This window comes from Cynocephalus volans, chromosome 5, assembly GCF_027409185.1.
Source record: "Cynocephalus volans isolate mCynVol1 chromosome 5, mCynVol1.pri, whole genome shotgun sequence".
Taxonomy (NCBI): Eukaryota; Metazoa; Chordata; class Mammalia; order Dermoptera; family Cynocephalidae; genus Cynocephalus; species Cynocephalus volans.
In genome coordinates this window covers 44,151,431-44,176,420 of record NC_084464.1, presented here as the reverse complement: position 1 = coordinate 44,176,420, position 24,990 = coordinate 44,151,431, and the positions used below count along the sequence as shown (strand labels likewise).

Below are 24,990 nucleotides of genomic sequence, written 5' to 3'. Positions count from 1 at the left end.
CTTATCACCTGCCCTCCAAACACACCTCCTGTCCTACTTCCCCCCACTTCCCCAGGGGTTGTCAAGGACAGAAGGCCCAGGAGGCCCCTCCCTCATCCCCCCAATGTTCCTCCACTCCCCCCCCCCATCACTAGGGTGTCCAGGACATTGTGTGACTCAGGAAACAGCTCAGACGTGAGGCTTACAGCAAGCCAAAGAGGAGGAAGAAGGGGCGGTGGGAGCAGAGGAGGTGGCTCCTGCCTGGGTGAGGGCTCTGGGGTCCCTGCCTGAAGAGGGAGAGGGGATCTGGGCTTGGGGCAGGGGCTCTGGAATGCAGCCCCCTCCACTGCTGCTGCTGTCGCTGCTGCTGTGTTTCTCAATTGTTATGAGCAGAGGTGAGGCATGGGGTGGGAGAGGTGGGGGGACCCTTTTCCCTTAGTGGGATGTCCAGTGGGGTGGGGGAAAAAACCAAGACCCAGCTTTGAGTGGACACTGGATGGAGAAGATTCTCATACCCCCCAAATGGGGGCAGCCGGCAGAGAGAGACGACTCTGCCACTGGAGCTGTTCAGACCAAGGCTTTGGGCCCGGTGCCAGGGGTGGTGATGGCTACGGGGGATGGGTGAGAGGGTGCTCACACCCAAGGGAACCCCATTGGCCCCATTGCAGCTGCTGAGGAGGGGAGGAGGAAACAGACAGACCATCTGCTGGGGGAAGAGTTGAGAGGGGAGCAGGAGATGGAGACATGGAAGGTCAAGGGACCTTTCCGGGTCCAGCTGTCCTCCCCGCACCCCCCGCCAGATGGCTCAATGCTGGGCCCTTCCGGGAGGAAATCCCTTCCAAGTCTCAGCCATTCACCTCCCAGGAGCCCTTTCAGCCCCCTTCCTGATCCCTGTTGTCTTGCTTCAGAGGGATGGTGCCTGAAGCTGGACTTGGAAGGCCAGAGAATAAACAGGAAAGGGGGGGTGGGGAGTAGTAACGGAGAGGCCTGGCATGCAGGGCACTGGGGCTGGGGACCACGTGAGGACTGGGGACAGGAGTAGGAAGGAGATGGTGTCTAGGGGCTGCTGTGGGCAGGTCTCTCGGGAGCACCTGGAGGAGAGGGAAGGCACACGCCCCTGCTCCTGTCTCACACCTCTCCCTCCTAGGGCTGCAGTGCGGGAGCCTCCCAGAACCCTGTGCCAATGGAGGCACCTGCCTGAGCCTGTCTCAGGGGCAAGGGACCTGCCAGTGAGTGTGCCTCGAGGGAGTGGGAGACTGGAGAGAAAGAGGGAGGGAGAGGTGAGGAAGGGGGAAGAAAGGAGAAAGGGAGGAGTGAAGGAGAGAGGGAAACAAATGAAGGCAAAGGAGGGAGGTGGGAGAGGAGGGAGACAGGCTGGTGATGGGAGTTTTCCTCTCTCCTTCCCTGCCCAGGTGTGCCCCTGGCTTCCTGGGTGAGACGTGCCAGTTTCCTGACCCCTGCCAGGATGTCCAGCTCTGCCAGAATGGGGGCAGCTGCCAAGCCCTGCTTCCCACCCCCCTGGGTTCCCCTAGCCCCTCCCCCCAATTGGCCCCCAGCTTCCTCTGCAGCTGCCCCCCTGGCTTCACTGGCAAGAGGTGCCAGGCCCAGCTCGAAGACCCCTGTCCTCCCTCCTTCTGTTCCAAAAGGGGCCACTGCCAAATCCAGGCCTCAGGCCTTCCGCAGTGCTCCTGCCTGCCTGGATGGACAGGTAAGCAGTGATTGGGGTGGCAGGGAGGTGACAGGCAGGAGCAGTGGGCTAGGCTGGGGGATAGGAAAGATGGAAACTGAGCCTAAGAGAACATGAACCCTTTGAGGACAGAGGCCATGAGGATCAAAGAGCCAATTCCCGGTGACCCACTTTCCCAAGATTGATATTTACCAGTATGGTTGTACTCATTGTTAAAATGTTTAAACATTTCCAAACTAAGGGTGCTATGAGCCCCCTTAGCGCACCATCCTGATACCTCTCTGGGCCCCCTCAATGTCCCCTCAACCCAGCAGTTAGAGGATTATCACCTGGCATACCAGGGGACCTCCAGGACTCTGCATTCTGAGCATCCCAGTGGCCCCTATTCTGCGTGGCAGGTGCCCATATTATTGCCTGGAAAGACTGCAGTGCTGGGAGGCGTAGTGGGGGTGGGAGGGATCTAACCAAGAGAGAGGAGTGGGGCCCCATCCTAGGAGGAGTGGTGTGACCCTGGGGCAAGCTTAGTGATTCAGAGGAGGGGCTCTGGGGCAGCCCCAATGCCACCTCTGCCACTAACTCCACAACCTTGCATAAGATAGTTAAGCTTTCTGGGTCCTCTGTTATAAGCTGATGAAAAGGGAGACTAACATTCACACTTCATGAGGCTGTTGAAAGGATGAAAGGAGATCATGCCCAGAAAGTGCTTACTTAGCTCAGTACCCAGCACAGAGTATATGTGCAGGGCATGGTGGGGACTGTGCTCAAGAAGTGCTTACTTAGTTCAGTACCTGGCACAGAGTACATGTGCAGTTCATGATGGCAACCACCACCTCCGCTGCTGCTGCTGCCATTACCACTGGTGCGCATGAGCTGTGAAGTGACATCCTGATCATTATACAGGTCATTATACCCACCTAAAGATTAGGAAATCAGGATCAGAGGGGCACAGTGACTCACCCAAGGGCATACAACCAGTTGTGGTACAGCAGGGTGCCAACCTGAGTCTCCTGCCTGCAGATGCTGGGTGCTTTTTACCTCTCTCCAGAAGATCACCACCAAAGAGATGCCACATCCCAGATTTTCCCTGGCGGGGCCAATTTGCAATATGCCCACTGTTAGACATATGCCCTATTTTCAATTTAGAAAATATGCTCAGTCCAGATATGGCCCTACCAAGGTATGGCAAAACTGAGGCAAGGGGTGATGGAACAAGGCAAAGAGAGTATGGGAATGAAGGGAAGGAAATATGAAAATTAGATATCTCCAGAGTGAGAGCTGGGTAATCTCAGATGAGCTGGAATTTGTACAATGCTGGAAACAGACCCTCTGCCCTCTGCCTTAGGCGAGCAGTGCCAGCTTCAGGACTTCTGCTCAGCCAATCCCTGCATCAATGGAGGGGTGTGCCTGGCCACATACCCCCAGATCCAGTGCCACTGTCCACTTGGCTTCGAGGGTCATACCTGCGAACACGATGTCAATGAGTGCTTCCTGGACCCAGGACCCTGTCCCAAAGGCACTTCCTGCCACAACACCCTGGGCTCCTTCCAGTGTCTCTGCCCTGCAGGGCGGGAGGGTCCACACTGTGAACTCCATGTGGGACCCTGCCCCCACAGGGGCTGTCCGAATGGGGGCACCTGCCAGCTGGTACCAAAGGGAGACTCCAGCTTTCACCTCTGCCTCTGCCCCCCAGGTGCGTCCTCACAGGGACTCTCCTGTAGCCCCTCTCTCTGGGCAGAGAGGGTTGTCTCCCTGGGTCCCCCTCCCCCAGTTGACCCCCTGGTCCTGTCAGGTTTCACAGGCCCAGACTGTGAGGTGAATCCAGACAACTGTGTTGGGCACCAATGTCAGAATGGGGGCACCTGCCAGGATGGGCTGGGCACCTACACCTGCCTCTGCCCAGAGACCTGGACAGGTGAGTTGTTTAAGCTAAGTTCATGGCACCAGTGGCACAGATAGTCAGCCTCTGGCATCTCCTCTTCATAGGGCTCCCAGCTCTAGCCATTGTCCCCTCTCCACCCCCCTGCAGGCTGGGATTGTTCCGAAGATGTGGATGAATGTGAGACTCAGGGACCCCCTCGCTGCAAAAATGGGGGTACCTGCCAGAACTCTGCAGGGAGCTTTCACTGCGTGTGTGTGAGCGGCTGGGGGGGCATGGGCTGTGAGGAGAACCTGGACGACTGTGCTGCTGCCACCTGTGCCCCAGGATCCACCTGCATTGACCGTGTGGGCTCCTTCTCCTGCCTCTGTCCACCTGGACGCACAGGTGTGGAGGCAGAGGGTATCACAGGTGGCAGGTAGAGACGGAGGGTGAAAGAACCAAGAGGGCAACTGAGAGCTTCAAGTGGCCTCTGAGAGCCTCATCACACCCTGATCCTCACCCCCAGGCCTCCTGTGCCACCTGGAAGACATGTGTCTGAGCCAGCCATGCCACGGGGAAGCCCAGTGCAGCACCAACCCCCTGACGGGCTCCACACTCTGCCTGTGTCAGCCTGGCTACTCAGGGCCCACCTGCCACCAGGACCTGGACGAGTGTCAGATGGGTGAGGCAGCCCCACCTCAGAGCCTCTCTGAGCCCCAGATAGGCCTCTGCACTGAGGACAGAAAAGGGCAAATTTTCAAATTCAAACATCAAACATCTTTTTCCTTGAATTTGTCCAGATTTGGCATCTCTTCCCTACATGGTCCTATCATCAATGCTCAGCCCTGGGGGCCCCTCAGATTTGCCCCCTAAGTTCTTCTCCATCTTAAAGACACAAGCTCCTTCCTCGATGTGGTCGCATCTGCCACAAACATGTCCCCACACCTTCCCTGACAGCCTGGCCTCCTTGTCTGTCCCATCTATGGCCCCTGTGGACTCCCAGCTCTTCTCTCCCCGCAGCCCAGCAAGGTCCCAGTCCCTGCGAACATGGTGGCTCCTGCCTCAACACCCCTGGCTCCTTCAACTGCCTCTGTCCACCTGGCTACACGGGCTCCCGCTGCGAGGCTGATCACAATGAGTGCCTATCCCAGCCCTGCCACCCAGGCAGCACCTGCCTGGACCTACTTGCCACCTTCCACTGCCTCTGCCCACCAGGTACCAGCTGAATGTGGTGTGGGTGGGGGAGGCAGAGAACTAACCCTGAACCCACTGGGAATCACCTCTCCAAAGCAATGACAGCATCGGGCCAGTTGGGGTCAGGTACCACAGGATGCTTCTGCTCTCCCCACCCCCAGATGACAACCCTGGGACACCCATGGCCCCTAGGGGAAGGGCTGCCACAGAGGGTAGTGAGGTTGTGCACTGCTCAACTCCATGGGGCTGCCATTCATTTCACAGTCATCGTAGAGTGCACAACCTGGTCCACTGTATACAGCGGCCCAGCAAGGAAGTGTAGAATAGCAGCTAATAAACTTTCCATGCTGCAGCCACATGCCAACCCAGAATGCTCCCCTACTCACAGAAACTCTCCTCTGTAGAGAGAGGGTAATCCCTTAAAATCCCAAAGACACTTGAATTTGGTGCAATAGGAGAGGGCTACAAGGATGCACCCACCTCCAGGTCAGTTTTCAGGGGGAAAGTCTCCCCAGGGAGAGAGTGACAGAGCCAACACCAGGGAGCTGGATAAAACCAGAAAAATAATATCAGACTTTGTTCCAGGCACTCCCTGAACATCCTACACGTGTTATTTCTTCTAATCTTTACAGTAAGCCTATGAAGTTAGCATTGTTACAATGCCCATTTTATAAATGAAGAAACTGAGGTACAGAGAGTTTAAGTGACTTGTCCAAGGTTACCCAGCTCATGAGTGGCAGAGCCAAGATTCAAACCAAGAACTTCAATAGTTATAACCACTACACTACACCACCTGGCTGAGCAGCACCCATGAATAGTGGCTCAGGTCACCCACAGACGATTGTAGAAAAATAAGAAAAAAATGTTCAGTAATCCAAGGGACAAGGTTGTAGATATCAAGGAACTTCAGAGACAGGTTCCCCAGGCAAGAAGAGGGAGACAGCTAAGGTCCAGACGTTGATCCCACCTCAGTTCAGGGCAAGACAGTGGAGACCAGGACCAGCTCAAAGCAATGGGACACAGCTTCCCAAATGCCCTTCAAATTCCCCCACTTTGAGAACCCTGGTCTCCCTGGCACAGAGGCCTGCCGATGTGAAACAAGAGAGAATCCCCCTTCAAGCAGATGCCCACTGGTGCCATTTGTACCTTGAGGGCCTCCCAGCTGGTCAGCCCTCTGGGGTAAGCCCTGCTATATGTGTACATAGGAATGGCCCCAAAAGGCACTTCCTACAGGACCCCACAAGTCTCCTGCTCCCTGAGCTTTCAAACCTGAAGGAGACAGAGCCACACACCGCAGAGCAGCAGGACCTCAGGGTTCATCTTGTACAACCCACAAGCACACAGCACCAGGGGAGGGGCTGCTTGATGGGGGTACACAGCAAGTCAGGGGCAGGGCTGGTTCTAGAACTGGGGTCTCTCAGGCAGAATGGGAGCAGCCAAAGCGGGGCCAGCCTGGCTGGGCCTCCCCTCTCAGGACACCCATGTCCCCAGGCTTAGAAGGACATCTCTGCGAGGTGGAGACCAATGAGTGTGCCTCCGCTCCTTGCCTGAACCATGCCGACTGTCACGACCTGCTCAACAGCTTCCTGTGCATCTGCCCACCCGGTGGGTGCAAACTCCACTCCAGCCCCCCTCATCCCCCAGGCCTCTGAACCACCAAAGTTCAGGCTCAGCAATCACCCAAGGCTTCTTGAAGTTCTCTGTAGCCTGGTCAAAGAGTCCCCTTTTCTCCTATTCTTTCCCTGCTCCCCAAACTCTCTTCCTGTTACATCCCCAAATCTTCCCTCACTTACTTACCCACTCCCATCTCTGTCCTGCCAAATTACCCAAATATCCCTCCTTTCCAGCCGTCCTGCAGACTCCTCTGTGTACTCTCCCTGCATGTTGGGCATCCCAGGCTTGTCTTGGCACTGCTCACCAAGGGTGCAGGGAAAGCTGCCCCAAGCCTTTCTTCATGGGGCACTTCATGGGGCATCCCTCTGCTCCCTGCTGTGATAATAACTACATTCATTGAATATTTACTCTAGGCCAGGCATTTGGCTATGTTCATTTTGGGCATTATGTCATTTAATCCTTTCAATGGTACCATGAAGTAGGTTCCACTATTATGCCCCCTTTACAGAAGAGGAAACTGGAGCCTAGAAAGGTTGAGTAGCTTGCCCAAAGTCACACAGCTGGCAGGTGGCTGAGTTTCCCCTTTTCTGCATCACCTTCCTATCACCCCACACCCCCCGTTACAGGTACCTTCTCTGGGAAGCCCTACAGATACACCTTTCCTAGCAAGGAGAAGGACTACACTGTGTTTCCCTCAGTGACCTTGGCCTTCTCTCCCAACCCACTGCCTGCCCCACCAGGATTCACCGGCACCCGGTGTGAGGAGGACATGGACGAATGCAGAAGCTCACCCTGTGCCAATGGCGGGCAGTGTCAGGACCAGCCTGGAGCCTTCCATTGTGTGTGTCTTCCAGGTAAACTGGGGCTCAGACACTGGAGGAGAAAGTGGGGATGGTGGCAGATGTCTGTGCAGGTCCCTGACACTCCTGCTGTGCCATAGGTTTTGAAGGGCCACTCTGTGAGACAGAGGTGGACGAGTGCCTGAGTGGCCCATGCCCCATTGGAGCCAGCTGCCTTGATCTCCCAGGAGCCTTCTTTTGCCTCTGCCCCTCTGGCTTCACAGGTCAGCAGGGGAAGCATTGGAAAGGACTGGCAGGATATTTGAGTCCATTTGGGGTGGAGCAGAGGTCATTGGTGGGTGTTTGATGGTTGGGATGTGAGAATAGAATGAGGATGGTAACCTTTAAAGTTATTCAGTACAAAACTTGCACAACCATACAACCATGGGAACGAGGGCAGCTGTTACATGAATGGTGTGATTGAGGCTCAGGAGTAGAAGACAGGGCTCAAAGAAAGCTACTCACTCGCTCATTCAGCAACCATTTATTAAGTCCTTTTATGCCGGACACAGAAGCAAAGTTGAGTGAGAGTTGCTATCCTCAAATGGCTTTAAATCTAATGCAGAGAAGCCAACAAGTCTCCTGTTGATTATCGCCCAGAGAGGTGCTCTGAGAGAGGAATGCACAGGGTCCTGTAGGAGCACAAAGGACCAGCCAACCCAGACTAATGATGAGAAGGCTTCATGGAGGAGGTGATGGCTGAGCTGAGTCTTGAAAGATGAGTAAGAGTTTGTCAAGACAGAACACCAGACATCATGTTCTAGCTGGAGATAACTACGTGTGCAAAGGCACAGAGAGAAGAAAACACGCCCCACTTAGGAAACTGTACAAGATCCTGAGCTTAGGGTACAAAGAGGCAAAGATGAGAAACACAGCAGTTGTAGCAAGGTCACATCATGCAGGACCCTGTGTGCCATTCTGAGGAAGCTCAACAGTATCCTGAATGCAATAGGGAGCCATTGTAGGATGAGTTCATTGGGAGGAGTGAGTGAGTCATGCATAAGAACTGAGGACACTTTGGCCCCATCATGGACGTGGAGGGACTGTTTTCTTTCTGATACATCTCACCCCAGGCCAGCTCTGTGAGGTTCCCCTGTGTGCCCCCAACCTGTGCCAGACCACAAAGCAATGCCAGGATCAGGAAGAAAAGGCCCACTGCCTCTGCTCTGATGGAAGCCCTGGTTGTGCCCCTGCTGAGGACAATTGCACCTGCCACCATGGGTACTGCCAGAGGTAACATCTTCCAGCCTAGGAGAAAGCATGCATCTACTTAGGTAGTAGTTAAGTAGTTAAGAGAGTCAAAAGTTATACACAGATTTTCGACTGCACAGGGGTCAGCACCCAGCCCCTGCATGTTCAAGGGTCCACTATATTAAATCTCGTTGGAGAAAATGAGCAGAGTATGAAAGAGACATGGGAAGCAGAGCGATACTGAGAGCAAAATCATTGAAGAAAGAGGCCAGAATCTCAGGGCCAAAATAAAAGGAGATCATAGTGGTCCGGCCAATGGGGAGGGGAGAGGATGCACTAGGAGGAGAGAAAAACTCTCCCCTTTCTCTTTATGACCAGATCTTCATGTGTGTGTGATGTGGGCTGGACAGGGCCAGAGTGTGGGGCAGAGCTGGGCGGCTGCATCTCCACGCCCTGTGCCCATGGGGGGACCTGCCACCCCCAGCCCTCTGGCTACAACTGCACCTGCCCCACAGGCTACACAGGTGAGGCCCTCCCTAAACCATGTAAACCCTGGGCTGGTCACCCCCTAAATCAAGGGCAAGGCATATAACCAAGGGCTCTGTGTTTCAGTCACCACAAAGGAGAATTGGGCATGGGCTTCACGGGACATTGGTGATGTGCGGGAGGTGGTGAGAAAAGAAAAGGGGTTGGATGGGGGAGAATGATAGGGCTGGGGATGAGGAAGGGAAGGGAAAGAAAAGAGTAGGAGGGTGGAGGGAGAGGTGGGAGGACCCCCTTTCTCAGACCCCACCTGTTTCCCTCAGGGCCTACCTGTATCGAGGAGGTGACAGCTTGTCACTCAAGGCCCTGTCTCAATGGTGGCTCTTGCAGCCCCAGCCCTGGAGGCTACTCCTGCACCTGCCCTCCAAGCCACACAGGGCCCCACTGCCAAACCAGTACTGACCACTGTGTGTCTGGTGAGTGCCTACCATGTCCTAGGGCTGGGCCACACGGGGGTGGAGGACTGGGCAGGGTGTGTTGGTGCCGTATCTTTAAAAAATTAATTGAACAGAGGTGAGCTGTTGTTTTCATTGGGAGGGGATGCCCTGTGTGCGGTCACAGGCCAGGTTACAGGCAAAGAACCCAACCCCTCACAGCCTCCTCTCTCCAGCCCCGTGCCTCAATGGGGGTACCTGTGTGAATGGGCCTGGCACCTTCTCCTGCCTCTGTGCCATGGGCTTCCAGGGCCCACGCTGTGAGGAAATGATCCTCCCCAGCTGTGCAGACAGGTGAGCAGGGCACAAAGTCCCCTGGAGGAAGGGAGGGAGCCCCCCAGCCTTCCCAGCCTTCCTCTCCATCTCCCCTTAGGCTCCAGGCTGCCTCCCACTCCACACCCCAGGCCCTTCATTGTGCCCTCCCTCCCGGTTTCCCATCTCCCCAGTACTTGCCTCCCCACTGAATCATGCACTCCCTCCCCCTTGTTTCCCAGAACTTTTTCCTACTGTGCCTTGTCTCTGTCTTGTCCAGCCCCTGTAGGAACAGGGCGACCTGCCAAGACAGCCCTCAGGGTCCCCGCTGCCTCTGTCCCCCTGGCTACACAGGAGGCAGCTGCCAGGTGAGGGGCATTGAGCCAGGTGTGCTGAGGAGGGAGCACTCCAGTGAGAGGGGCCTGGGGACAAAAAGGTGGGCAGCAGGGAAGCTTGGGAGAGGTATCCATGTGAAGGCAGGTATGGAGGTCTAGGAGCTGGGGGTCTGGCTTGAGGTTTGTGTAGAATGAAGAAAAAGGAAGAACTGAACAGATTTCAGATCCCAGGAGCTGTTCTGGGACATGGGTGTCGAAGGAAACCAGGGAGGGTCCACCTGGTCCCAGACCACTCAGGAGAGAGTTTTAGAGGTAAGGGATTTTGAGGAGCTGCAGTTGGCAGAGGACCATCTGATGCTCTGTCCTGCCTCATGCTCCTTCAACCCTCAGACTCTAATGGACTTATGTGCCCAGAAGCCCTGTCCACACCACTCCCACTGCCTCCAGACTGGGCCGTCCTTCCAGTGCCTGTGCCTCCAGGGATGGACTGGGCAACTCTGCAACCTCCCACTGTCCTCCTGCCAGAAGGCTGCGCTGAGCCAAGGTACCAGCCCAAGGACTGACTGGGAGCAGATGAAGAAACAAAGGGCATCCTCCTCTCCCCCATCCCTAAGGCCACCCACACTCAGCCTTGGACCAAAATTAGTGTCTGAGCCAAAAACACAGGCCAACCACAGTTATTGATTCTACTGTTCAACACCCAGGGAGGCCTATACAACTAACTCAACTCCTGTCACCACTCTGAGCACAACTCAAACAACACCAACCAGTCCAGTCATCAAGACTCGAGTTTAACACAAGCACCAGGGACAAAGCTCAGCATGGAGCGACTCAACTCATGATCAACACAATTTAACCAGAGCAGGCCACATCTAACCCAACTATACTCAACACATTTCACCCCACCCAAGTCACTTTGATGTTACACCAACCCCCTTGTAAAAGAGTACTTCCCCCACACACACACACACACACACACATTCAAGAAGAGCTCAGGAAAGAGATTGTGTGAGGTTAGGGGGTGGTTGATGGGAATTACAGTGAGAGAAACTCGAAGAGGATGCAAAATTCAAGGGAGAGGCTTGGGCCACTAGCTAAGCCACTTGTCTCTGCCTGAAGCGTCCCTTGAATTATTTCTTGGTTAAGATTTCTTTTAAGCCAAGAAAACAGTGACTTAGCCACTCTGCTAAGCCTAAGAGGTATCTCTCCCATGTTCTGGCGGAAAAGGGTAGAGGAGGAACTAGATGGTTTAACCTCTTCAGTGTCAGGAGTTACCAAGTCCTTAGGCTCAGAGTGGCCCCCAAGGTAAAGGCCTCTCTGCTCAGTGCCTGGGGCCCCCTGAACACCCTTCCACCTCCTTATCTTTACATATCCCTGTCTCTCTCCCCAGGCATAGATGTCTCTTCCCTGTGCCAGAATGGAGGCCTCTGCATCGATAGCGGCCCCTCCTATTTCTGCCACTGCCCCCCTGGATACCAAGGCAGCTTATGCCAGGACAATGTGAACCCTTGTGAGTCCAGGCCTTGCCAGCACGGGGCCACCTGCGTGGCCCAGACCAATGGGTATCTCTGCCAGGTGAGAGGGTCTAGAGGAGAGCGGGGAGAGAAGACAAGGGGGACTGGATGTGAGAGAAAGTCATGATGGGGAGGGGACCCAATATATCCACTTCTCCTCCCTTTCCTGTACCCCACACACCCAACTAACTACCAAGTCATACCATGTTACCTCCTGAATATTTCCCAGCTCTGTCCTTTGCCACTGCCTTGGTCAAGGTCTTTGCTGCATTCTGCCTGGATAGCTGCATCAGCTTCTTAACTATCATCCCTGCCTCTACACCGTCCTCCTTTAGGTTCAGGCTTTACCCCACTCCCAGCATACACTACTGAAAATGTTAAGCTGACCTGTCATTCCCCTGCTAAATGCCCTTCAGTGGCTGCCCACCTCTTTCAGAATAAAGCCCAGGGCCCTGCATGACCCAGCCCTGCCTACCTCCTGGGCCTCATCTCTCTCCACCCCTACCCTGCCGCTGAGCTTCAGCAATACAAAACTGCTGCTGGCTTTCCTGCACACCCCACGCTGACTAAGCCTTTATCCCTGCTGTTGCCAGTGCCTGGAATGCCTTCCCAACCCCTCTTCCACCAGATGGTGCCCAGGAGGCACTTTTCTCAGGAAGATGTCCCTAACTTCTCTCCAGGCTGGATTAGAGCCTCTCCTTGGTAGTCTAGGTCACTAAGCCAGGACAGGCAAAGCTGGGACTCTGGTCCGATTGGCCTGATTTCTGGGCTTAGAACCACAACTTTTGATAGAAGGCACAACGCAGATCCCCTAACACACTCTCTCTATTTCACTTTTAATTTTTATTTTTTAACCTTTTATTATGAACATTTTCAAACATATACAAAAGCAGTGTGCTGATCAGTAGTGAGCCTCTGTGCACCCATCACTCACTTTACTTCCTCTTTCATGAAACTCCCTCCTCCAGAGGTTTCCAAATCACCCTCCTCACCTGCTCCTTCCAGCTCTCTGGCTACTCCTCAGATTCCTTGTGAATCCCCTTTTCCCCATTTCTCTGAAGTTTTCCTGGTACTCCATTCTTGCATGCTCTCCTTCCTCTTGCAAAAACCCAGCATGTGGTACAGGCCTCATCACTAGCAGAGCGGCATGAAGCAATCAGAAAATGGTTAAGGGCATTGGTTATGAAGTCACAGACTTACATTCAATCCCAGCTCTGCCACCTATAGCTGGGTGACTTGTGCAAGTCACTTAACCTTTCAGGGACTTAGTGTCCTTATCTGTAAGGTGAGGATCAAATGATACAATCTACATAAAGTGTTGTTAGGAGGGTTTTATGAGGTTAGTATACAAATCATGCAATAAATGCTAGCTGTCTCTCACCTCTGGTTGACTGAAAGCTTCATGGAAACAGGAAGGAGTTCTAATTTTCTTTGTATTCCTAGTGCCTATAATGGTGCCTGGTACAAAGTAGGTATTCAGTAGATGTTTATGAATTAATTAATAAAACATGAGAGAGCATGGTGGGTGTGTTGGTAGGGGAGTGAGGGAAGTTTTACCAAAAACAGAACTATGTATAATGAAAGTGTGTCATAGAGATTATTTGGGACCGGGGAGGGTTAAGTTACCTGTTATTGAACAATCGTGCATCATGTGGAGTTGAGATAAAAGGGTTAAGCCACATGTGGCCATGATGGATGGTGAGTTGAGTGATACTGTTGAGCTGGAAGGTGGGGGACTAAGAAGGCTATCTTGGGCTGGGTCCCTTATAGTGCTGGCTGGGCTCATCCACGGTTCTGTGTGACTCTCTTTGCCTGCAGTGCGCCCCAGGCTACAATGGACAGAACTGCTCAAAGCAACCCGACCCTTGTCAGTCCCAACCCTGTCACAACCATGGAACCTGCATCCCCAAACCTGGAGGCTTTGACTGTGCCTGCCCTCCAGGCTTTGTGGGGCTGCGCTGTGAGGGGGACGTGGACGAGTGTCTGGACCGGCCCTGTCACCCCACAGGCACTGCAGCCTGCCATTCTCTGGCCAATGCCTTCTACTGCCAGTGTCTACCTGGACACACAGGTAAGGCCTAGGAGGGAAGGTACAGGCATCTCTGGGGCACAGCTGAGCAGACCATGGAGACCCAGTCAATCCCCACTCATGAAGCAGCCTAGTAATCTTGTCCATCCCTGCCTCCCTGTTCGACCGCAGAGAAGATGACCCAGGATCCATTTGCCTGCACATCTAGTGCTGGGCCAAGTCCCAGGAATGAGCTAGGAAGGAGGCAGTGACTGAAGCATGTGTGATGTCTAATCTCACCCCCACCACAGGTCAGTTGTGTGAGGAGGAGATAGACCCTTGCCAGAGCCAGCCCTGCTCCCATGGAGGGTCCTGTGAGGCCACAGCAGGACCACCCTCAGGTTTCACCTGCCACTGTCCCAAGGTAAGTGACTGCAAAACTGCCTTCTCTGTTGCCCCCTACACTGATAAAAGGTGAGAATGACTGAACTGGAATCCTAGAGGGGAGCACAAGGAAGCACTGGAGTGGGAATTACTGGAGGAAGCCATCCCAAGTTCACAGCAGTGAATGGCTCTCAGAAGCAGTTGGGTGAGAGGCAGGATCAGGTGGCAGCATGAATAGAATTTTCCAGATCACCGGCATTGCCTAAGGGAAGGTCAAGAGCTCCCCAAGTTCAAGCCGGATGGCCTTGGAAAAGTTCTTTTAACTCTGGATATGGATGTGTGTGAGTAGGTGTTTATGGGCATCAGATGCACGAAATTGGATTAATCTTAAATCTTGGTTCGTGATACACTGACATTGGCTTGTGCCCAGCCTTCTTTTATTTTATTATTCTAACAATATAACACCCATGAACCTAACCCAAGAATTACAATATAATAACATACATCTACTTATGTCGTCCTCCTCTATCCTGCTCTCCCTCAAGAGGAAGAGGAAGGCACATAAACCTATCTTCGAGGATTAAGATAATATAATAGAGTTCAACTCTGTTAACTGTTTAGTCTTCCAGGACTTGCATTATGCTACAATTCATCCAGATTGTTGCACACAGCTGTGGTTCATCCATTTTCACCACAATGTAATAAGTCACTGTGTGAAACTACCATGGGACATAGTTTCAACATTCCTAAAATGATTACCTTGATGCTCTCTAAGGCCTCTTTTAGATATCAGAATCTAGGACCCTCTGTGCTATCTTAACCCAGGAGTTTGCTTGGGGGGAAATGGGAAGAATAACGCAAGGTACTTCCCAATATCTCTCCTCCCCTCCACAGGGTTTTGAAGGCCCCACCTGCAGCCACAGAGCCCCTTCCTGCGGCCTCCATCACTGCCATCATGGGGGCCTGTGTCTGCCATCCCCCAAGCCAGGCTTCCCACCCCGCTGCGCTTGCCTCAATGGCTATGGGGACCCTGACTGCCTGACCCCACCAGCTCCTCAAGGCTGTGGCCCCCCCTCCCCATGCCTACACAATGGCAGCTGCTCAGAGACCCCTGGGTTGGGGAGCTCAGGCTTTCGATGCTCCTGCCCTCCCAACTCTCCAGGGCCCCGGTGCCAAAGGCCTGAGGCAAAGGGGTGTGAGGGCAGAGATGGAGACGGGGCCTGCGATGCTGGCTGCAGCGGCCCAGGAGGAAATTGGGATGGAGGGGACTGCTCCCTGGGGGTCCCAGACCCATGGAAGGGCTGTCCCTCCCACTCCCGGTGCTGGCTTCTCTTCCGGGATGGGCAGTGCCACCCGCAGTGTGACTCTGAAGAATGTCTGTTTGATGGCTATGACTGTGAGATCCCTCAAGTCTGCACGTGAGCCTGAAGCCCACTGGCACCAGGGAAGGAGGTGGGGGGTGAGGGGAGGAAGAAGGACATAGATGCCCCTCAGTTACAGTGTGGCCACAGCCTTGGGATCCAGGGAGCTTGCACCCTGATAATATTGCTAAGTAGGAGTAGAAGACTCTGGCTCCAGCTCAGGGTAGTGGGGTGGCATCAATAGTTAATGTTGGGCATAGCCTCTGTTGAGGCTCCTCACTGAGAGTGGTGGGAGCTCAGGCCTCAAGTCTCCCTCCCAAAGCCCTGTTGCCATGGAGTATCTCTCCTAGCAACTAGCACCCTAAAGGAAAAGGGCCTTGGACTCTCTTTTAGGGAGACAGGAGAGCTTGGGAGGGTTGGGAGAAAGGATGGTCTTAGAAGACAAGGGTGACAGTAGACATGAGGGTGTCTGGACTACCATCCAGGGTTTGATTAAGCCCATTGCTACACAGTTGCCCCCACTTAGCAACCAGAGTCCTAGAAGCCATGGAATGTCAGAATTTCTCTCTGGGGTAAAGAGGGAAGTCAGGTTTTGGAGGTGTCTTGAGTCCCTCTCTCCTCACCCCACAGTCCAGCCTATGACCAGTACTGCCGCGACCACTTCCACAACGGGCACTGCGAGAAAGGCTGCAACACCGCAGAATGTGGCTGGGATGGGGGTGACTGCAGGCTCCAAGATGGGGACTCAGAGTGGGGACCCTCCCTGGCCCTACTGGTGGTGCTGAGCCCCCCGGCCCTGGACCAGCAGCTGCTTGCCCTGGCCCGAGTGCTATCCCTGACTCTGAGGGTGGGGCTCTGGGTGAGGAAGGATAGTGATGGCAGGGACATGGTGTACCCCTATCCTGGGGCCCGGGCTGAAGAGGAGCTAGGAGGAATTCCAGACCCCTCTCATCAGGAGAGAGCAGCCCCTCAAACACAGCCCCTGGACAGGGAGACAGATTCTCTCAGCACAGGGTAAGAAGCTGGGTGAAGGGGAGGGCCAGACGCTAGTTTTTTTAACGGGACACAGGGAGGGAAGGGACATAGGGACTGACACAGGGGCCTGAGGTGCCTCCCCCACAGGTTTGTGGTGGTGATGGGTGTGGATCTCTCCCATTGTGGCCCCGACCAACCCACATCTCGCTGCCCCTGGGACCCTGGGCTCCTGCTTCGCTTCCTTGCTGCAATGGCCGCAGTGGGGGCCCTGGAGCCCTTGCTGCCAGGACCCCTGCTGGCTGCCCACCCTCATGCAGGCACCGGTAGGTGACCCCCTGCCATTTCCCCTGATCTTTGCTCCCAGGTGGCTCTCATGCCTCCCAGGCCAGCACTCATGCCAGCGGTAGGCAATGGAGGTGGAATGAAACAGGATAACGGGGACCCAAAATGTCTTTTGTGGAGACTTACCTTCCTTAACCCCCCTTTTTCTAACTGGATCTCCTGGATGGTCCATTTGTTCTGCATTCTCCTTCCTTATTTTCTTAAGTACTTTATCCTAACCTCTGTCATAGCCCTCCAACAAATCTTGGGTTCTGGTTTATCTTCTCTACTGGACCAAGAGTATCCAATCATTTCTGTATCAAACAATTTACGGTACACAAAAGAATAGCTGATATATCGTGCTTACTATGTTCCTTGCTCTAAGCATTTTACCTTATTAACTCATTTAATCTTCCCCAAAACCCCATGAGGCAGGTACTATTATCCCCATTTTACAGATGAGAAAGCTGAGGTAAAGAGGGCTTACTGCACTTGTCCAAAGGTCTTACAAGATCGACTAGTCTCACCAGGAATGGCCTCTCCTATTTATGACTGTGTCTCTCCCACCAGTGCCCACCACCAACCAGCTCCCCTGGCCTGTGCTGTGCTCGCCAGTGGCTGGCGTGCTTCTCCTGGCCCTCGGGGCTCTTCTTGTCCTCCAACTCATCCGGCGTCGACGCCGAGAGCATGGAGCCCTCTGGCTGCCCCCTGGTTTCACTCGAAGGCCTAGGACTCAGGCAGCTCCCCACCGACGCCGGCCCCCATTAGGCGAGGACAGCATCGGCCTCAAGTAAGAGTGAGGAGGAACCCAGACTCAGGGAGGGGACTTCTTCTTGTGTAGATATTTATGATCAGAAGAGATAAGAAATGCTATTACAGAAGTCAAAAATAGGGGAACGAGAGAGGAGTAGAGAAGCTGCTGGAAATCGTGGAGACCCTGATGGTCATAACCTTGCATAACCTCTCCCCACCCACCTCCTTCCAGGGCACTGAAGCCAGAGGCAGAAGTTGATGAGGATGGAGTTGTGATGTGCTCAGGCCCCGAGGAGGGGGAGGAGGTGGGTCAGGAGAAAGGGCTGGGGCAGGAATGGTCTGGAGGGAATGAAAGGACACGTCAACCACCTTCACTGATGCTTGCCCTTACCCCAAGGCTGAAGATAGGGCCCCACCCTCCAAGTGCCAGCTCTGGCCTCTGAGTGGCAGCTGTGGGGAGCTCCCTCAGGCAGCCATGCTGACTCCTCCCCAGGAGTCTGAGATGGAGTCCCCTGATGTGGACACCCGTGGACCTGGTAAGTGAGCCAACCCAGACCAAAAAAATGAAAACCTCCTTTCAGAAGCTGAAAGTTCTTTAATATCAGAACTGGAGGAATTAATGCTAGAGTTAGTGCCTTACAGCAGTGATTCTAAAACTGTGGTTCTCAGACAGCAGAATCAGCATCACCTCAGAATATGTTAGAAATGCACATTCTCGGGCCGGCCCGTGGCTCACTCAGTAGAGTGCGGTGCTGATAACACCAAGGCCCCGGGTTCGGATCCCATATACAGATGGCCGGTTCGCTCACTGGCTGAGTGTGGTGCTGACAACACCAAGTCAAGGGTTAAGATCCCCTTACCGGTCATCTTTTAAAAAAAAAAGAAAAGAAAAGAAATGCACATTCTCAGGCTCCACTACAGAGCCACTGATTCAGAAATTCCAGATGTTGGGCAATCTGTGTTTTAAAAAGTCTTCCAGGTGAGTCTGATCCAGATTCAAGTTTGAGAACCACTACCCTAGAATGTTAGAGAATTAAGGCCTGCTGGTTCCTTTTACAGATGAAGACATTGAAGCTCAGAGAAAAGTAAAAGTCACTTGACTAAAGCCACAAAAATCAAAAGTCAGAGCTTGGTTTCCTGACACCTCCGGCTGTGATTCTCCCTGAACCTCCATGTTCTCCCCTCCCCCTTATAGTGTCCTTTTGATTGACCCATTCTTCTTGTCTCACCCACAGATGGGGTGACACCTCTGATGTCAGCAGTCTGCTGTGGGGGAGTGGACTCCAGGACCTTCCAGGGAGCATGGTTGGGAAGTCCTGAGCCTTGGGAACCTCTGCTGGATGAAGGGGCCTGCCCTCAGGCTCATACTGTGGGCACTGGGGAGACTCCCTTACATCTGGCTGCCCGATTTTCCCGGCCAACTGCTGCCCGCCGCCTCCTTGCAGCTGGAGCCAACCCCAACCAGCCAGACAGGGCAGGGCGAACCCCCCTACACGCTGCTGTGGCTGCAGATGCTCGGGAGGTCTGCCAGGTCAGCGCACACTGGGGGCCCTAAAGGGAACGGGAGTGAGCTTACAAGTAATGCCGGGCAGAAGTATCCTACAGGGTCTGGCAAAGAGAAACTCATGTGTGATTGGAGAGACCTGAGAGGGAAACAAGGGAGGATGGCTGAATATGGACTAGGAGGGGAGATAAAACTGTGAGGAACCTGGACTGAGTCCAGGGTACCCCAGGAGTCAGTGGCTCTCTCTGTCATCCCAGCTCCTACTGCGCAGCAGACAGACTGCAGTGGATGCGCGCGCAGAGGACGGGACAACACCCTTGATGCTGGCCGCGAGGCTGGCGGTGGAGGACTTGGTTGAAGAACTGATTGCAGCCCGAGCAGATGTGGGGGCCAGAGATAAATGGGGTATGGATGGGGGCGGTGATATTGTGCTATAGAGAAGTTGAGGAGATGGGCTATGAAATGAGATGCAAAATGTATGAGCAGCAGGGGGACAGACTGGAGGCTGGGGCATTCCTTCCCACCCTGCTGTCACGGTGGTACATCTGCGGTGCGGTGGCAGTATGGAGCGCATGAGTTTCCTCCCACATCCTCAACAACATACACACACTGCCGCAGCACACAGGAAACTGGAATGGAGGAAAGTGTCTGTGGGAAGAGGGAAGGGTCTTGTGGCGGGAGTTGGTCTCCCGGTCCCACCGACCCCAGAACAATGCCACATTGTCCCTCCCGCGTGCCGGTGACGTCACCAGGGCAACGCTTCCTGCCGGCCGGCGGTCGCCGGGCAAACGCTTCCCGCTTTTCAGTGACCCGGCGGGCCCGAGCAGCCCTTCCTCCCAAGGTCAAGATCCGTGGGAAACCGGAACCCAGGCGTCCGGCCCCCAACCCCGGGATAACAACCTTCTGCGTCGTCCCCTAGGAAAAACTGCGCTGCACTGGGCCGCCGCCGTGAACAACGCCCGGGCCGCCCGCTCCCTTCTCCAGGCCGGAGCCGATAAAGATGCCCAGGACAACAGGGTGAGACCGGGCGACTGGTTCCCCACAAAAAAATAGGGCGTGGGAGAAACGGAAATAGCAGGAACCCGGCACAACCCATAGGGGGAGGGTCAGCGGTCGAGTGGGTGGAGTCAGGCAGAGCCAATCCCGTGACCGTGGCCCTCCCTGACCTCTCCCCGTTGCTGTTTCCTCCCGTACAGGAGCAGACGCCGCTGTTCCTGGCGGCCCGGGAAGGAGCGGTGGAGGTAGCACAGCTGCTTCTAGGGTTGGGGGCAACCCGAGGGCTGCGGGACCAAGCTGGGCTGGCGCCTCGGGACATCGCCCGGCAGAAGAGCCACTGGGATCTGCTGCCGCTGCTGGAAGGGGCGGTGCCACCGGAGGCGCGTCACAAAGCTGCGCCGGGCCGCGAGGCCGGGGCCTTCCCGCGCGCGCGGGCCGCGTCAGGAAGCGCGCCCCCGCGTGGGGGCGGGGCTCTGCCGCGCTGCCGGACTCTGTCAGCCGGAGCAGGCCCTCGTGAGGGCGGAGCTTGTCTGCAATCTTTGACCGCAGACTTGGCCGCTCGCGGGGGCGGGGCCTATTCGCATTGTCGGAGCCTACCGGGAGGAGGCCCGCTCCCCCGCGGCCGTAGGTTTTCTGCAGGCATGCGTGGGCCTCGGCCCAACCCTGCGATTGTGCAAGGAAGGTCTGGGGTCGCGGCCAGGCGCGGGGGCAGGGCTTCAGCGGATGACAGGCCCTGTGATTGGGTAGCCCTGGGAGCCTGCTGTCCCGCCTCCAACACTTCTATACCGCCTCTTTGCCTTACTCCGTCCCCAGAGCGGGGATCCCCTCAAGTTGTCTGGGGTCCCCCAACCCAAGTAATGCCCTTAAATCCGGGAGGAGAGGGTCAAAAATAGAAAGCTACGGGGGGAAAGAGAGGAGGGCGGGTATTATAAAAATGATTATCTGTTAAATGACAGCCAGTCTGGAAGGTCCTCCGGGTTTTAAAATCTAGCGCCCAAAGAGGGTCGAAAATGTAATGGGTGTATGCCCACTAGAACAGGCATCGTCTTCCATGCGGAGAAGCCGCAGTTCTGGAAAAGAGGGTTTAGGATGCTGGGATGAGGCAGGCCCAGTTCCTCTCCCTGAAAATAAGAGTGGAGTAAGAGAACTAACACTAAACTGGAACCAAGAATTGCAGGCAAATAGGATGTAAGATGTTCTTTCCTGTCTATGGTTCCCAAAATGAGCCTCTATCATCCATTGTCCCTACAGCAACGGCCGACAAATATTTATTGAGCACCTACTATGTGCCAAGCACTGTGTAGATGCTGAAGGGTGGCCTAGGACCACTCCAGCTGATGACTCCTTACATTTCCCCGCCCCACAACAAAGAAACACCACTGCAGGGATGAAACGCCACTCTTCTAGCCACTGTTATCTCTGTTTAAGGACCCCAAATCAGTCATCCATAATAAAGCTGATTTGAAGTGTTACTCTTCTTTTGGAGGGGTTGAGAAGTGGAATGGGAAAAATAATGGGAGTGACTGCATAGTGTTTTCAGAATTTTGTGCCCTAGGCTAACATTAGATGGGGGCTTTATGTATAGTTTAAGAGCAAGAACAAGTAGAGTTGGGGGTCCATTGTTAATCTGGGGTATCATCCGAAAGCCAGAGTCTAGTAGCCCAGGGAGATCCCACACACATACTAGGCCATGCATGTCCTTTGTCCCTCATCCAAGGGCATATAGTTATAGCCACTTAGATTCCTAAGGCCTCAAGTCAAGTAGAGGGAGATGGAGAGAGCATCTTTTTAAATTTTTTTTAATTGACACATAATTGTGCATATGTATGGGGTATATTTTATTTTTCATTTTTTAATTGACATGTAATAATGAGAGCATCTTAAAGAAATTTTATCCACCTTTCAGCAACATGTTGGCACCTCTTTAATGTTGATAGGCCTGAGATGTGTAGGCATGAGGCATTTTGAAAACTAATAACTGCCATTCACTATGTGCCAGGTGCTATATTACATCTAATCCTCAGGTCAACTCTGTGAGGTAGGTGCTATTAAAACTACTTTACTCTTTCAGAAACTGAGGCACAGAGAGATTTTATTTGTCCAAGATTGCAAGGCATTAATAGGCAGAACCAGGTATTTTTTGTTGCTTTTTAGCAGCTGGCCAGTATGGGGATCTGAACTTGACCTTAGTGTTAATCAACACCACGCTTTGACCAGCTGAGCTAACCGGCCAGCCCAGGAGCTGATCTCTTTCTTATCACATTTCATGCTGCAAGTCACTCAGCTGTAAACCCATATATTAGGATATAGCAGGTTGCCATTTAGAGGTCCCAAATGTCTATATGTCCTGCTACCTCCTTGATGCCATCCAGCCTGACTAGGATTGATCAAAGACCAGGCCAGAGGGGTGGTCCTCTCCCTTTTCCATTTCTTTAAAAAAAAAAAAATGGAAGACTTTTTTTCTTTTTTTTGGTGGCTGGCCCGTGTGGGGATCCTAACCCTTGACCTTGGTCTTTTCCATTTCTATATCTCTTATGATCAAAGGAAGTTTCCCCTGCCCCTCATCTGCACTGAACTATTATTGCCAGAATGAACCCTGTCCCGTTTTTTCACATTTGGTGCACATCTAGTCCCCTGAATAGACCATAAACACCTAGAGGGCAGGGGTAATTACTTGGCCCATATTTATTGGATACTTATTGTGTGTTAGACCCAGTGCTAGAGGCATGTGTATATATCTGAGAGTCCGACATCCCTGGGTCTGAGTCCTCCGCTTCCCATTGAAACCATGCCCTTTCCAGTCCCAGTACATCTGAGGGAAGCTGGGGAGGATGTCCTACAACAGGGCCTGTCTTAGGGAGAGAAGGGACCTGGTTTGGGGGAGGGGGATTCTGAGGAGTGAAACCACTTCCTGTGTAGCTAGTTCCTGTGTTGACAGAGCTGAAAGGGAGGCTGGGGTGGAGGGAGCAGAGCTGGTGCTTGGGGGGCTACTAAGGCTCTGGAGATAAGGCCAGGCGTCCTTCCCCACCATGAGCCCCCTCCACTCCTGCAGCTGGAGAAGGTTTTCCCAGTCTCTGTGCTCCCTTGGGGCAAGAGAGGTCTAACAAGCTGTTTGGGTGGGAATAGACAATGGAGGAAGTTGACAGGGATGGGCGGGGCCCATGGGGGGGCTGACCAGGAACCCAGCTTCCTGCTCAGTACCCAGGCATCCAGCCCCCAGCTCACCCCCACCCCTTCCAGCCCCCACTCCCCTCAGAAACTCAAGGTTCCTGCCCTCCTCCCAAATCCAAGTCACCCCTCCCCCATCAATTTCTCCCCTCCAGGGGATGGAGGCCGAGAGACCCCAGGAAGAAGAGGATGACCAGGTGAGCTGGGCACTGGGAGGGGGAGGCTGACACTGGGAGAGAGGGAGGTGAGTGACAGTGGACACGGGGGACTTGGAAAGACTTCGGGACACTGAGGCAGGATCAGAGACACAGAGAGAGGAAATGGGGCTCTGGCCTAACCCCCTGCCCTCCTACCCCTGATTGACTGGAATGGATGTCTCGGCATCAGAGTCCCCCTCAGGATGAGCACGGCTGGCCCCCTCTGAACTCCACCACTCGGCCATGGCGATCTGCTCCTCCGTCCCCTCCACCTCCAGGGACCCGCCACACAGGTACACCTACCTGCCAGGGAGCCCCCACCTCTGGTGCTCACATTCTGATCCCTTTACCAAGGCCCACTCCATCATGGGCCCACCCCCCACCCCCTCCAGAGTCCTCCATCACACCCCCTCTGCTCTTACCCAAAGTCCCTAGTCACCTCGCTCTGTCCACACACCCCCACCACTCCTGTCTGCCAACTTCTCTGGGTCTCTGAGCCCTTCTCCCTCCTCTCCCCAGCCCCGGGACCCCGCTCGGCCTCCCTGCTCTCCCTTCAGACTGAGCTCCTTCTGGATCTGGTGGCTGAAGCCCAGTCCCGCCGTCTAGAGGAGCAGAGGGCCACCTTCCACGTGTCCCAAAACCCCCCAAGCCTAGGCCCCACCCAGCCTCGGCCTCTGGAGGACAGGGAACAGCTCTACAGCACCATCCTCAGTCACCAGGTAAGACATCCCCCAGGAGGCAAGACCTGGGCCTCTTTGGTCTCTTGGCCCCTTTCTCCCTAGTCATCTACCCCATCGCCAGTCCCTAACCCCTTCCTTCCCCATCACAGGTTTCCCATATGCCCCTCACACCAACCCTGGCTCCTCTCAAGGGTCCTCTCCCGTCAGACCCTCACTAAAGCTCTCCTTCTCCCTCCACTCCTCCAGTGCCAGCGGATGGAAGCCCAGAGGTCAGAGCCTCCCCTCCCCCCAGGGGGACAGGAGCTCCTGGAGTTGCTGCTGAGAGTTCAGGGTGGAGGTCGGATGGAGGAGCAAAGGTCCCGGCCTCCCACACACACCTGCTGAGACTTGAGCCCCCAACCAGCCCCTCCTTGCTCCTGGGGCTCATAGCTGGGCAGCCCATTGCATGCCGTCAACCCTGCCTGGTAGGGGTACTAGAGACTAGAAGACCCGGCAGAAATCTCAATATTCATCGCACTTATCACCTTCCCTGGGAACTGGAGGGGGTGAAAGTCCTCAAACCCTGGGAATAGGCAAGGTAGGGTGGCCAACTTCCTCCCCAAGCACATGGGAGCTTGAGGTAGTAAGCAGATCCCATCCACGGATCTCAGGGAGTGGCTGGGAGTCTGCGTCCTGAGCTGGGGGGACACCACCAGCAGTCAAACTACTTGGCAGGGTCTGAGCGCTCGGGCCTCTCCACCTCCCAAGAAGACAAATCACCCAAGGATATGACCTGAGAGACAGCTCTACCCTGCTTCCCAGTAAGAAGAAAGGGAGGACGCGGGCGGAGCAAAGAGAAGTCGACTATTTTCCCACCTCCATCAGGGGCACCCCCAGCCCCAAGACTGAGGGGCCCACAGGCGGTGATGGACCTTTAGCCCCGCCCGCCGTCCCTCCCCACTGCTGCTCTGAGTCTGTCTGGTGTTTTGGTTGTATGAATAAATGTACTTCCTCTCTGGACTGAAGACTAGTGTCTGGGGGCGGAGAGAGCGGGGGTGGAAGATAGGAAGGTGAGGCCAGAGGACGCCTTTCTCTCCAGTCTGGCCAGAGGCCAGCTCCCCGCCCTGGCTGGTTAATTACTGGCTCATTAAGCAGCGGCTGGAGACCTCCCTAATTATCTCCCCCAGCCCCCCTTCTCCTGGTTTTAATTAAGTAGAACAGGGA

The 24,990-nt window shown here is 54.5% G+C and overlaps 1 protein-coding gene across 7 annotated transcripts; it reads left to right on the top strand.

Annotated features, from left to right (window-relative positions):
• The first annotated feature begins 207 nt into the window (after nt 1-207).
• LOC134377811 (neurogenic locus notch homolog protein 4) lies at nt 208-24,786 on the top strand. 7 transcript variants are annotated; one of them, XM_063096524.1, is made up of 34 exons: nt 208-374; nt 1,127-1,208; nt 1,392-1,687; nt 3,009-3,356; nt 3,456-3,578; nt 3,693-3,929; nt 4,051-4,206; nt 4,545-4,739; nt 6,210-6,323; nt 6,959-7,186; nt 7,273-7,395; nt 8,245-8,404; nt 8,741-8,886; nt 9,169-9,321; nt 9,516-9,633; nt 9,872-9,959; nt 10,317-10,470; nt 11,317-11,501; nt 13,259-13,511; nt 13,760-13,872; nt 14,727-15,250; nt 15,824-16,207; nt 16,316-16,491; nt 17,060-17,279; nt 17,475-17,547; nt 17,640-17,778; nt 18,478-18,773; nt 19,004-19,151; nt 19,666-19,763; nt 19,943-19,987; nt 23,066-23,107; nt 23,298-23,400; nt 23,627-23,826; nt 24,034-24,786. In XM_063096524.1, the coding sequence occupies exons 1-34, from the start codon at nt 311-313 to the stop codon at nt 24,169-24,171; spliced, it is 5,922 nt and encodes a 1,973-aa protein (XP_062952594.1). In that variant the 5' UTR covers nt 208-310; the 3' UTR covers nt 24,172-24,786. The 7 variants fall into 7 exon arrangements, 6 of the variants coding, with proteins under 6 accessions (XP_062952594.1, XP_062952596.1, XP_062952593.1 ...); XM_063096526.1 differs by lacking the exons at nt 23,627-23,826; nt 24,034-24,786 and having other exon boundaries at nt 19,943-20,366; nt 23,298-23,384; XM_063096523.1 differs by lacking the exons at nt 23,066-23,107; nt 23,298-23,400; nt 23,627-23,826; nt 24,034-24,786 and having other exon boundaries at nt 7,073-7,186; nt 19,943-22,674.
• Nucleotides 24,787-24,990: the final 204 nt, after the last annotated feature.

Bases quoted from the DNA above. Each gene is read 5' to 3' on its own strand.
- LOC134377811 (XM_063096522.1), top strand. From the start codon at position 311: ATGCAGCCCCCTCCACTGCTGCTGCTGTCGCTGCTGCTGTGTTTCTCA. The intron at 17,280-17,474 runs GTAAGAGTGAGG...ACCTCCTTCCAG, and splicing joins GAGGACAGCATCGGCCTCAA to GGCACTGAAGCCAGAGGCAG. The intron at 17,548-17,639 runs GTGGGTCAGGAG...CCTTACCCCAAG, and splicing joins GCCCCGAGGAGGGGGAGGAG to GCTGAAGATAGGGCCCCACC.